General features: G+C 45.0%; 1 protein-coding gene across 1 annotated transcript in view; it reads right to left on the bottom strand.

Annotated features, from left to right (window-relative positions):
* Btbd8 (BTB domain containing 8) overlaps positions 1–13,161 on the bottom strand; it is a 20,899-nt gene that overhangs the window by 3,189 nt on the left and 4,549 nt on the right. The window contains 5 exon segments of the mRNA XM_055611605.1: positions 4–729; positions 2,507–2,646; positions 3,036–3,129; positions 3,676–4,354; positions 10,456–10,527. Coding sequence (XP_055467580.1) covers positions 4–729; positions 2,507–2,646; positions 3,036–3,129; positions 3,676–4,354; positions 10,456–10,527 — 1,711 coding nt within the window.

Genomic DNA, 13,161 nt, shown 5'->3' with positions numbered 1-13,161 from the left:
CCAGTTGCTTCTCTCTGCCGGACGGCGAGTGGACCGGGCCTGCGCTCGCCGACGCGGAATCGCGGGCTGGGTTAGGGTCGGCGACGCCCTCACTTGGGTTTGGAATCGAGGGTTTCTGAGCACCGACGCCGCGGCAACTGGAACTCTCGCCGCCGGGATTTGGGTCCCGGTGAGCGCGCGTGCTGCTGGGGTCGGCACCGGCGTGCTTTGGCTTCGCTTCGCGCTTTCGGGGCCCGTCCGGCTGCGAGCTGTGGGGCATCTCTGGCTCCAGCTCCTCTTGATGGCCTGGCGGCCTCTGGGGCTGAGGCCTGAGTGGTGACTGGGGCGCCTCTGCCCCGCTGCTTTCAGAAGCAAGGCTGAGCGGGGACGCGGGAGGCCTCTGTTTAAGAATCTGGTTTCTGCTTGCACTGTGAAGCGCGCCCTTCGGTGTGGACGCCGCTTCAGGTCTGGGCGGCCTCTGAGAAGCCTGCGTTTGCAGCCTGACTTGTCCGAGAAGCAGTTTTTGCTTTGCGTCCTTAGTCAAAGTTCCACCTTTCTTGGACTGACTCAGGCTTTTAGGCATTGGGGCCAGCTTTGCATTGACCTTCTGCAGAGATGTGTGTCCTTGCTTGACGCTCTTTCTCTTAGGCATCTGCTTTTCTGCGCCGTGCCTCAACCTCATCACGTTCTCCTCAGAATGCCTTGAAGACACTGAACACTTTCCAGGGTACAGCGACTCTCCTTGGGCTCCTAAGACGGGTCAGAAATGCAAAGGCCTCTCAAATTCTGAGCGAAATTTAATGTTTTAAAGTCACATTAGAGAAAATAAAATCAATAAAACAATCAAAGGGAAAATCTGTTATGGACAGACAAGGAATAATGAGCGATAAAGTAAATTTATATATATAGAGAGAGAGAAGGAGAGAGAGAGACTGTTTCAAGAGCTTAGCAAAAGCCCTGCAAGAGAATCTCTTCACCCCGACCTTCATGGTGCCCAAACTGGATTTTCATAAATATGTAAGAGCAGAAAATCTGATTTCCTTTCATCAAGCAGCAAGAAAGGTCTTCTCTTTGAAGTGTTTTTTTTTTTTTTTTTTTTTTTTTTTGAGGGGGGCGGGGAGGAGGAGGAGTAAGGAACAACACCGTGGAAAAGAAGAACTGACCTAAAAATGGCCATTGCTGAAATGATCAGCTTCCCTTCAAACTGGAATAAGCTTATGCTGGATGAGCACAGCTACCCAGGGCTACCAGCCCAGGTCTGCAGACACCCAGACTGTGGGCTGCAGGGATGCAGAATTAATTTTATTAGTTAGTCGTTAAAAATTCCATTTATGTGCTCTGCTTAAAGTCTTAGAAATGAAATTTGGGGTCTTCAAATCTGCCAACCCCATCCCAACTTTGTGTGTGTGTGTTTGGGGCTGTGGGGCTCTAGAGACTGAGACCAGGGACTTGTGAAAGGTGAGCAAGTATTCTGCCACCGAGCTACCCCAGCCCTATGGATGATCTGTGCCTAATTTCCAGCTGCTACCCGAATATGAATATCTTATTTGCCTGAGTTTTAAATTGATATTCACTATTAATTCATTATGCAAATCAAAATTATTTTTGGATTATATAAACTGTTCCTACATATGAGTGGTTAATAACATAAAAAGTAATTATTTGTTTGTGCTTGTGGTGTGCAACTGTGTGTGCACAAGCTCACGTGTGCATGCCAGAGCAGCTGGTGCTCCTCAGGAGTTTGCTGAGACAGGGCCTCTCGCCAGGACTTGGGCCTCACTGAGGCTGGGGCGGACCGCTGAGCCTCAGGGTCCACGAATCTCCTCCCAGTGACGAGACTCTGTGCTCTGCACACCCAGCTTCCCCAACCCTCGTGCTCTCAGCCGTTCCCCCAGCCTCCTGCCTCCCTGTGTGTTCTGAGACAGCATCTCATGGAGTCCAGACTGGCGTGAACTAACTCTATTGATCAAGGATGACTTTGCCTTTCTGTCCCCAGTGGAAGGACACAGGCCCACACCCAGGTCCAGGGTAATACTTAAATTGGTTGTTACATGCAGATTATGTAATCTAACCAGTCTTTTCTTAGAACAATGAGAAACAGCAGCACAGTGGCAGGCTATGGAGGCTTTCTCCACACGGTCACCTATCTCCCCTGTTCTTTAAGAGCATTCAGTGCTGCTTCACAAATACAGGTCCTGTAGGCATCAAGGAAACTTCCAAGAAGCCTGGGCATGTTCCACAAAAGGACCAGCACAGAGAGCAGTCAGTGGCTCCTTTACATTTCTCTCCATGAGGAACAGGAAAACCAAAATCAACCTAACACCAAGTATCTACCTAAAATCCATAAAACTTTACCTCTACAGAATGAGACCCGTGCACAGGAAATAAAGCCGTGTCCTATCTATCTTGCTCACCGGTAGTGGCAGGTCTGGCTGGAGCTTTGCTTGTCCAGCTGACGCATGACCCAGAACCCTCAAGGCCACCGCTCAGGACCAACCCGGAACCCCTAGCACCACTGCAGCTTTACCTTGAGTTTGAGCCAGGGTGGGCGGGGCGCTCTTTGTCCGTGGCTGAGCTGCTGTGTGTCGGTTGCTGCTCCCTCTTTTTTTCACAGTTGTCTGTGGTGCTGAATCACTAAGTCCTTTGCCACTCACTTTTTTTATTATGCTAAGAAAAATGATTGCACTTAGTATTAGAGTGATACTCCAAAACATGAACTTACAAATACCTGCATACAACCACAACCATGTACGATCACATATTTTGTCAAGAAATGGCAATATACCCTTTCTGAAAATAGAGAAACCTGTGTTCATAACCCTTTCCATTTTGAAAGAGGAGACTGTGCATAAGCCAATTCATAACTTTACATGTCGCTGAGGATAGCGAAGAAGCTTACTACGTTGCCTCATTTTATATAAATATAAAACAAAGTTAAAAAATACAATTTCATAAATATATTTAAGCAAAGAAAAACCTTTCCAAGCATTTAGCTAGAAGTTAGTGTACAAACCAGCCTACAGAGACATCCGGGGAAATGCTGAACAGAGGCCCACCTGCTATTTATGTCAGTGTCTTGATCATGAATGCTTTTTCCATTGGACGTTCCATTGGTAACTTTTGAAACTGGTCCTGGTCCGGATTTTACAGCTATAAATTAAGAAATATCAGCCATGAAAAAGAGAACATTAAAAATAGTAACTGGATAAATACACAGGCTATACACTAAAAATCAAGTGCTGACACAGAGGAGACCATATTCTCTCAGTTCAACATGCATAAAAACACATTTTAGCATTTACAAAGAACGAAAGCATGCAAGGACCACCTAGGAGCCTTTCGTATTAGGAGCTCCTTTAGTAGGACTTCGGGGCTAGGGGCGTGTCTTATTCAGTAGACTGTGTGTCTAGCCTAACGCAGGCCCCGCATCTGCAGCACCACAGAGTGTGGGTGTGGTGGGGCACGCCTACAGCCCCTGGGAGGCAGAGACAGAATCAGAAGTTCAAGCACACTCTGAGCCACGCAGCGAGCCTGAGCCAGCGTGGCCAGCAGAGAAGCCCTGTCTCAAAACTTCCTCCAGCGTGGAGTGGACGATGCAGACGCCTGTCCGGCATGTAGAGAGCCCTGGCTTTGTTCTGTCTGTCTCTGTCTCACACACAAACACAACGTCAGCAAAATAAGAGTGCTACAGCTCACCTCCAGCTGACACGACTCCATTGTTCAGCGTCTGTCCTGGAGAACAGCTCAAGTATGGCTTCTCATCACAAGACCTGTCTTCTGCAGACCCGCTTTCTTTCGGCCCATCCACGCAGCCCGTGGAAGTCAAAAGCTCCAGACTCGAATTTGTAGACCTACTGTAGGGTCCTCCAGCACTGGGGCAGGAAGACTCTTTCCCTGCCCCTGTTCTCAATGGCTTGGCTCTGGTTTGCACATTCAGGCTTGCAGTGAGGACCTTGGGCCTGGCCCCTGCTGTCTCTCCTTCTTGGTTCCGTCTTCCTCTCCCATTACCTGAGTCCTTCTGTCCAGTGGCTGTTACTCTTGCAGGTCTTCCCACAACTTTGGATGAAAGACTTTCAAACTCTGTGTTATCATTGTTTTCTCTTTGGGGCTTTATTACAGTTTTAGACTTAAGGCCAGAAACACTTTTCTCCCCAGTTTTCAATTCTTCTGCAATTTTGCGTATGTCTGCACCATCACCAGGCTTGAAGGCTTTATTTACACCATTTCTGTTAGTGCCTGATGTATGTCCAGATGCTCCTAATCCATCAGATTTCATTTTCTAATTGGTAGGAAGATAAGTTCGACACAGTTTCTTGTTATTTTCCGTCCCGGGTTTTATTTTTATAACGTCAACATCAGAGCCTTGTCTCCTTTGCTAAAAAAGAAAGGAAGGAAAGAAGGAAACTATAGAACAACATGTATTTGACCCAGAACACTTGGTTTCAATAGTTGTGGTTTGGCTTTCTGTGGTTGTTATTTACTGAGACACTCTGCCTCCTAGTGCTACCCCAAAGGCATTCACCATGACACCTGGCTTCAGCCAAGATTTTAGAAGGAACAGTTTAGCAAAGTTCACCTCATGCTGGGCAAGTGCTTGTCCAGGGAGCAACACAGCCCTAGCTTTTATATTCTGATTTTGATTTAGGATCACTCAAAACTTGAGATATCTTGTGTCATTTTCATAAAAATTTTGGGTTACTAACTGCATTACCTTAATCAAATATGAAATACAGCACTAAATGTTTATTTAACCATGGTGTTACAGTAGAAATTAATCCCTGATGACTCAGGCCATTCTGAGGACATACTTGGGGACTCGGGCGCCCATCTCAGGGTCCACGCTAACGCTGTGTCTCACCCCTTCCCTTCACCGTTACAGAGACCTATGATAGCTCTTGTGGCCATCTTTATTTGTTAGGTAAGAAACTGGTATCACAGCAGACATGTGACTTAGCCAAGGTCACGTGATAAAGACAGAATTGAGACTTGAGCTCATGATTTATCGCCTTAAGGATGTGGTCATCTAAATGGTTTAATCTGAGGGGTAGTATAAATGTTTTCACCAAAAATTCTTCAACTCTGGGAATCCTTATTAAACCAAAAAACCCCAAAAGTGTCTATAAACACAACATGTACACTTGAAAAGTTTAGGTTTAAGAAAGTCCTGGATGATAGTCCGGCACTGGCTATCCAGAGGCCGCAGAGAAAAGGCCATCCTAAACAGCTGAAATGGGGAGAAGGAAAGCCACAGGGCACAGAGCAGAGCATGCCGTCATCCCGCCCTGACCCTGATGAGGACAGGAGCAACACGCCAAAGAATAAAGGTGGATACACACGTCAACATGCGGAAATCTTTTCTCCCTGGGACTGTAGGGCAGAACCTGTGTGGCTTTCTTTTTGATAATTCAACACTTTATGCCCCACAACACACTGGGGGCCCAGAAAACACTTGTAACCGCTGTCAAATTAAGCATGTAGTGACAAATAAAGCAAGTTCCAGGCTTTATTTATAAATATAAAAAGCTTCCAAGTATATAAAAAACTGCCTCATGTACATGTGTGTATGTGTGTATGTGAGAATAAATAAAGCTAAACAGGAAAAAGCACATACAGTGATAATGCAATCAACAGACTATTAGCCTACCTTTGGGTTAATGGGCCTGGGACATTTTGAAAAATTTAAGCATATTTTAGACTATGTATGTCTGTAGAGAATGTTTTTCTTTTGAACAGTGTTTCATAATTTTAAGTGTTTTTAAACTTCAAATAACATTGTTCCTCATTTTTTTATTTTCTTGACCATGTCTTAACTTGAAACATACCAATCCCCTTTGTTTTGTTTTTTGTTTGTTTGTTTGTTTTTGCTTTTTGAGACAGGGTCTGACTATGTAGCCCTGGCTGTTTCGTCCTAGACCTCACTCTGTAGACCAGGCTGCCCTCTAACTCACAGCTATCCTCCTGCCTCTGCCTCCAGAGTACTGGAATTAGAGGCATGCACTTCTACTCCCTGGCACATTTCTTTGTTTTTAACACTTACAAATAGCAAGCTTTGCTGTAGGGTCTCCCCCTGTGCTGAAAAATGGACTCCACTTATCTTAGTGTGCTGTGAACTATTGTGCTGTGGGTAAAATTACGTTACATGAGATAGATACAGTGCGGCATGGTATGGATTTGGTGCGCATGCATTCCTAGGCGGCCTTAGGCTTACATCTCAGAGCTTATATACATTTCCTATAAATGCACAGCCAGCTGGGGGTGCTCGCCACACTGTATGGACAAAGATGAAAAAGAACCAATCCTCTGAAAGGGAACCAGCTTTTGTTATCTTTTCTATTTTCCTGGTATTTCATACTTGTTTTGAGACAAGGTTTTGCTATGTAAGCTAGCTGACCTTGAAGTAACAATCCTCCTGCCTCAGTGTCCCTAATGTTGGATTACTGAGGTACACAACCATGCCAAACTCATAAACAGAGCCATCAGTCAGAGCAGCGTAACGCGCCACCATGTCCCTGGACCGAGCACTGAGAATTACCAGTTCAGGCCACTCCTGGTTTGTTAGTACCCAAGCCCCATTTTACTTTGAAACAAGCAACAAAAATTAAAATTGTTCTATTCTGTTGTACAGAAAAAAAGCAGCTCAGAGTGTGGCTCAGGTAGGACAAGGCCAGCACTCACGGAGTAGATTCTCAGGGAATGACACAGAAGAGTGGAAACAAACCAACCAGCAGCTTTCCAGGAATTACAGAACACACTTAGCAAGGCCCTGAAGAGCCTGGTGGGTCCAACCTTCCTGCAGTGGGAAAGGTCGGGTGAGGCTTTGTTTAAGGCAGGGCTGCATTCCCCCGCTGGTGCTGATCCCCACCCCCTTCCCACGTGCTGGAGCTGTGCTAGCACACTCAGGCTGCGCGTGGACTCTCAGGGTGGTGGACACTTTGTGGTGGGAGGGCTCAGAACGTGGCGCACACGCAGACTGTGAGGCACGGGAAAACAACCCCCGGGGGCATGCTGACAAAACCGTCCACCGTCCCAGTTTCCAATCAGAGATATTTAGGGCCCGATGCCTCCTGCTACAAGAGAGCCGTGCCAAGGCTGCAGAAGGCGCAGTTCCTACCTAGTGGGAGATAAGGGCAATGCATTTGCTCTTTTTTAATTAATTACAGTTTATTCACTTTGTATCCCAGCTGTAGCCCCCTCCCTCATTCCCTCCCAATCCTGCCCTCCCTCATCTCCTCCCATGCCCCCACTCCAAGTCCACTGATAGGGGGATCCTCCTCCCTTTCCCTTCCACCCTAGCCTATCAGTCTCATCAGGACTGGCTACATTGTCTTTCTCTGTGGCCTGGTAAGGCTGCTTCACCCTCAGGGAGTGAGCCACTGAGTTCATGTCAGAGACAGCCCCTGTTCCCATACTAGGGAACCCACTTGGAGACTGAGCTTCCATGGGCTACATCTGTGCAGGGGTTCTAGGTTATCTCCATTCATGGTCCTTGGTTGGAGTATCAGTCTCTGCAGGACCCCATGGGCCCAGGCTTTTTGGTTCTGTTGCTCTCCTTATGGAGCTCCTGTCCCCTCTAGGTCTTTCTATCTCCCCCTTCTTTCATAAGATTCCCTGCACTCTGCCCAAAGTTTGGCTATGACTCTCAGCATCTGCTTTGATACCCTACTGTGTAGAGCCTTTCAGAGCCCCTCTTGTCGTGATCCCTGTCTTCTCCCGCTTCTGATGTCCATTCTGTTTGCCTTTCTGAGTGAGGATTTAGCATCTTACCCAGGGTCCTCCTTGCTTAGCTTCTATAGGTGTACAGATTTTAGTATGTTTATCCTATATTATATGCCTAGTATCCACTTATGAGTGGGTATATCCCATGTGTGTCTTTCTGCTTCTGGGACAGCTCACTCAGGATACTCTTTCCTGGTTCCCACCATTTGCCTGCACTGTGCTTTTGACACCACTTGCTCTTTTACTCCACAGAGAGAAAACTGGAACAAGTGAGCCTGCTCCTGTAACAACGCAGATGCCAAACTGGACGGCACACATCTAAGCAATTCCTTGTTTGCTGGAACAGCTCCTATGTTATTTGCCAAAGAATTTCAAGGAAATGAAAAAGGCGTGTATTTCCTATACCAGATGAATATGAGAAATTTACATCATTTAAAATGCATATATAAAATGTGTTGACATTTTAAAATTCAAAATGTCTTCCTTTAAAAAATAGCTTTAATTAATAAAAACTTAATTCCGAAGTATGAAATGAAACATTTAAACAACTTCCTCACTGACGTGTGCACACTGTACCTGAGAGCTGCGGAACTCCGGCCAAGTCTGCAGTCATCGCCGTTGGCAACCGCAGCTGTAAAAAGCCAGGCAGTGACCAGGAACATTATTATTACCAGAGAAATTCAGGAAAAACAGAGCGCCTGGAGAAAATGCTACATTTTGATAGAAATAAAAAATAAATCAAAACTTGAAATCAAAAGCAGCACAAACAATTTCTTATTATCACATTTTTTAATAAAGAACCCATTCTTCAATCTTACTCTCTGGTTCAGAAAAGTTTATGCTCTTAAAGTTAATAAATGAAAATGTAAAACCACGCACATTCATTTAAAAAATCCAAAATTTTCATAAGCTGTACATTTTAAAATAACCGGTTTTATTTAGTTTTCAAATGTCAAAAAATAAGATTTTATACATAAATGTAATATGAAAAAAATATCCCATTACTCTAAATATACTCTGTTGGTGTACAGGCCAATTAAAGGATGGGGGAAAGAGAAGAGAAATATGTATCCTATAACTCATCTTATTCTTACTGGAGCAAAATGACAATTCACTTTATAAGTTAAGTTTATTTGGGAATTATTGGGAAATTCATGCTTATACATTTAAAACAAGAACTGGGATGATACTGGAAAATAAAGAATGTGATTTGAGGGCTAAAGTCCAGTTCAGATTTCAAGTTTTACTTTGAATAGGAATTTATCTGCACATGTAATTTCTCAAATGTTTTTTTTTTTTTTTTTTTTTTTCAGTAGAACAGCTCTCAACCATCTTCTACAATCTCCATAGGATGAATGCTCTATGGCAGAGCAAAAACCCTTGAGATGGCAAAGATGGTCTGCAGCAATCAAACACCTGCATAATAACACACTTAAATTAATAAAAATTTTCTCAAATCAGTACCTCAGGAAGAACCTAAGAATGTTAGAACAAAGCAGTAATTATGCATAAGTCAGGATTCACTTATCATTCAGCACATTTATAATTCAAGACTATGGCCCTGCTGCGTCGTCACAAAAACCAGAGGTTCGTGCAAAATTAACTGCATTACCACTGACAACTTGTCTAGCTATGTAGATAAGTGTACACTTACACATTTTAAATCAGTACTATGAAAGACTAAAGAAACCCCGAAATCCAACTTTGTTGTGAAATCCTCTAAAAAAGAAAAAAAAAAAAACAAACAAAGTTTGCTCAAAGGACAGCTACGGAAGGGAAGCTCATCTTTGCTTCTTCATATTGCAGACTACGGAAGAAAAGCTGGTGTCTAAAAGCCAGCACCCATACACGCATGGGAAAAGTGTTCAATTCCTAAAGAGCTGATGGTTTTTATTACATGTAAAAAAGGAGCATCTTCAGCAACCGCTCTTTAAATTAATGACAGTTAGCAGTGTTATTAAGCAGGCCTCATTATGAATAGGAATCTAATATAGCTGAGATAGAATTTATCATACATGGCTTCGTGTTTCATAACACTAAAATATTTGTTTCATAAAATATAGTCTTTTAGCTTAACATCAGAGAGAGAGAGAGAGAGAGAGAGAGATTGAGGGCGAGAGCTGAACATGCCTGTGTTATTTCTGAGGCACCTGCTTTAACCTAAAAATAGTCACGAAGCCATTTTAGTTCCACACCCTCAAAATTCTATTTCACTGTTTTTAAAACACTCACACTTTCTGACAGACATCCATCTTTTGTTTAATGCTGATGTTTCAAACGGCACCTAGTGAATGCCAGAGATCACTGTGCAGCTGCCGAGGACCTCCGCAGCAGCGCACACCGCATCCCTGAACCAATCAATTGTGAAATAAAGCCATCTAATCTTGCAAACCACAAGAAAAGGGTCTTGTGACACAGGCGGAAAGCTTTATGGTAAAATGCCTTTTCAAAGGGAGAAAGTATGCCTGGTGGTCTGATGACAGATCCTTTTCAAGCTCTTTACAAGGATTTTTTTTTTAAAAGCTGGCATATTGCAGCTAACATGTAGCAGAATTAAAATTGGTAATTCCGTACACTTTCTCAGAACCGAACATACAGCAGGATTTCTCCACGCTGCCTGACACAGCAGCACTAGTTTAGGGTAGCGCTCACTCCATTGCTGAATGCGAGCTTGCAAATGCTAATTACCCAGCATTCTGCCCTCAGGGTATCTGCTCTCACAGATCACAGTAGGAGAATAAACTTGGGAAAATAGCCTACCTGCCCGGATTTTCTGCTGGTCACCTCTGTGCACCGGGGTCCAGCTTCGCTGTGACGCACGGCGTAGAAAGACTAAAGCAGGAAGGTCCACAGCTTCTCACGCACGGCTCGGAGCTTGCCCGATGAGCCCTGTGTTCCAGCAACAAATCAGCAGCTGCTGAGAGCCACATTGTCATAGCAACCAGGCATTATTCCTTTCCGAATCTACTTACTCCTAAGCTAGATCAGTGATGTCATAGCTCCACTGCTCAGATCATCCGGAACATGCTACTGACGAAGGAAGGCTTACTCACCGAAATAATTTTATAGTGAACGTGAAGCTAAAGGCCACTCTTTAAATATTATTGTAGGACATGAACGGGGTTTATATAAACACCTTCACAACCAGTTCACACCAACTGGGACAGTAAAGGTCCAACACTATTAATAACAATCAGTTTAATGAAAAATTTATCATTCTTGTAGAATAACTATGCCAATAATAATTCATAATTATATTATCGTTAATTAATTATATTTTAAATATTTAAATTTTCATTTTTCTTACTTAATCTGACTTAAAAATAAGATTTATTTTGAAAAAATGAATTGCTAATACCGTAAAGTACAATGCACAAATGATTAAAAAAGAGAAAATGTACATTTTACCTGTATAACTTTACTGTGATTATCAGAGAAAAATACCAAAGTTACACTGTGCCAGATAATACTGCTAAGTCCCAAGCTGAGCTTTGAATTAAGGAGCCAAACTGCCAAATTCTAAACTTTTCTAAAAAGCTAATCTGAAGGCAAACACAGTGAACGATGAAGCCTCACGCTGCCCCAGTGTCACTGGTTGTGCAAGCCGACAGCCATTATCGTAAGGAGTGTGCTGCGCTCGGTGCCAACTCCCGAGCACTTCCGGAGCCGAGTGACGCCCGGAGCCGGAGGAGAGGGCAGCCATTCTCAGCGCGAACACTGTCTTCAGCTGCTTGAAAAATTTTGTCCAACAGGTGAGCTGGGCTGCTGACTGCCTCTGACTACAGAACACGAATCTGACATTTAATGAAACACATGCAAAACAGGTAACGGGTGTTGGTGTAACAGCCATACGCCTGCCACGGCTGGCTACATGTCCTCGCCCGAAACCGTGCCTGCTCCTTTTCTGTTTGAAAGACAGCATGTGCCCCCCCCCCCACACACACAGGCACACAGAGACACATGCCTGCACACACAGAGAGACACATACACACATACATGCACACGTGCACACAGGGTTTTCAAGAGCTAATACAGCACTGCTAATCCAACCGAGAAAGAAGGACTACAACTTCGTGACTGATTTTCGAGACGGCGGCTCCCTCTGAAAATGGGGGATTCGGGAGCCGCTGTCTTTACACCCGGAGCCGCTAAGATGTGGCCCCAGCGCCAGTGGGCAGAGCTGGCCCACGCTACACTGCCTTGCCAGGCACTCCAGGCCGTCCCTCCTGCTTCTCCTCGGTGAGGCAGAAAGCCTGTCCAGCACGGCTCCAATCTGCCGCAAACCTGCCATCTGCTGTGGAATTTACCCGAGTCACCGTAATTTCAGCAAAGGCAACCTGACGTTAAAAGTGCTCCTGTAACCAGAATCAACACACGGAGAAGCGGCAGACACAGCAGTGCGGGAGAGGAGCCAGGGCTCGGCTCGGCGAGTGCGGGGGCCTCTCCGATGAATGCGCACCCCTCTGGGAGCTGGGATGCCTCTGCCAGCTGCTTCTGTCCACCACAGCTGGGGAAGCCCACAGCGAGCCTGTCACTTCCCCCTAGGAAACACAGTATCCTAGGATTCTGGAGTGCTGAAAACATTTGGGAAAATTAGGTGGTATTAGTGTTCATAAATAACTTTGCAAGCCAAGCCAATCCTCCCGATTTCATGGGGTGCTTCCTGTGAAAGGCAAACCTGCGGGCACTAACCTCCCTGTGGCAGTGGTCACAGGACCCTGCTAACCTCCCCTCCACAGTGCAGACAGGACCGGGGAGAGGGGCCAGGGCAGCTCGCCGGCTCCCACAGCAGTGGGGGCCATCTTAGAGAAAGCCAGCGGACAGCCCGCCAGTCAGACCACACCAACTTAGAAATAACAAATTAGAGTTTTAAGCTATGCAGCTGTGGGGTGGTTTCTCAGCCACGAAATGGAAGGCTGACTACTCAGCATGTCACAGACTGGACATTCTCTGAAACACCGAGACCTCCACCAGGCCTCTGTCCTCCCCGACCCTTAGCCATACCATTCTTTCTGAACATCCATTCCTTAAAGCACTTAATTCAGATAAAATTAGTCAAATATGAACATAGTGTATATATGTTCAACATCTGATTTGCTCACTGCTGCACTGCAGAAGTGAGTCATTCAAACGCTCTGTGGTCACTAGCTTTTACTACGGCCAAAGCCGAGCTTATAGAACGATCATTACAGCGTAAGTTTAACCCTTGAACATTAAAACCTTAAAATGTTTATTCCTTTTAACAGTGATTCAATAAAATGCACAATGTTTCAATTGTCTTAACAGAGGCTGAAAGATTGTCCAGCAGTTAGGACCACCTAGTCCCCTTGCAAAGGACTTGGGTTCAGGAGCCACATGGTGGTTCACAAACATCCATAATTCCAGTTCCAAGGGCTCTGGTACCAGGTACACACGTCATACACACACACACACACACACACACACACACACACACACACACACACA

The sequence above is a fragment of the Psammomys obesus genome, unplaced genomic scaffold (assembly GCF_907164565.1).
Source record: "Psammomys obesus unplaced genomic scaffold, mPsaObe1.curated_primary_1811, whole genome shotgun sequence".
Lineage (NCBI taxonomy): Eukaryota > Metazoa > Chordata > Mammalia > Rodentia > Muridae > Psammomys > Psammomys obesus.
The sequence above is the reverse complement of the archived record's forward strand: the minus strand, read 5'-3'. Positions and strand labels throughout refer to the sequence as shown.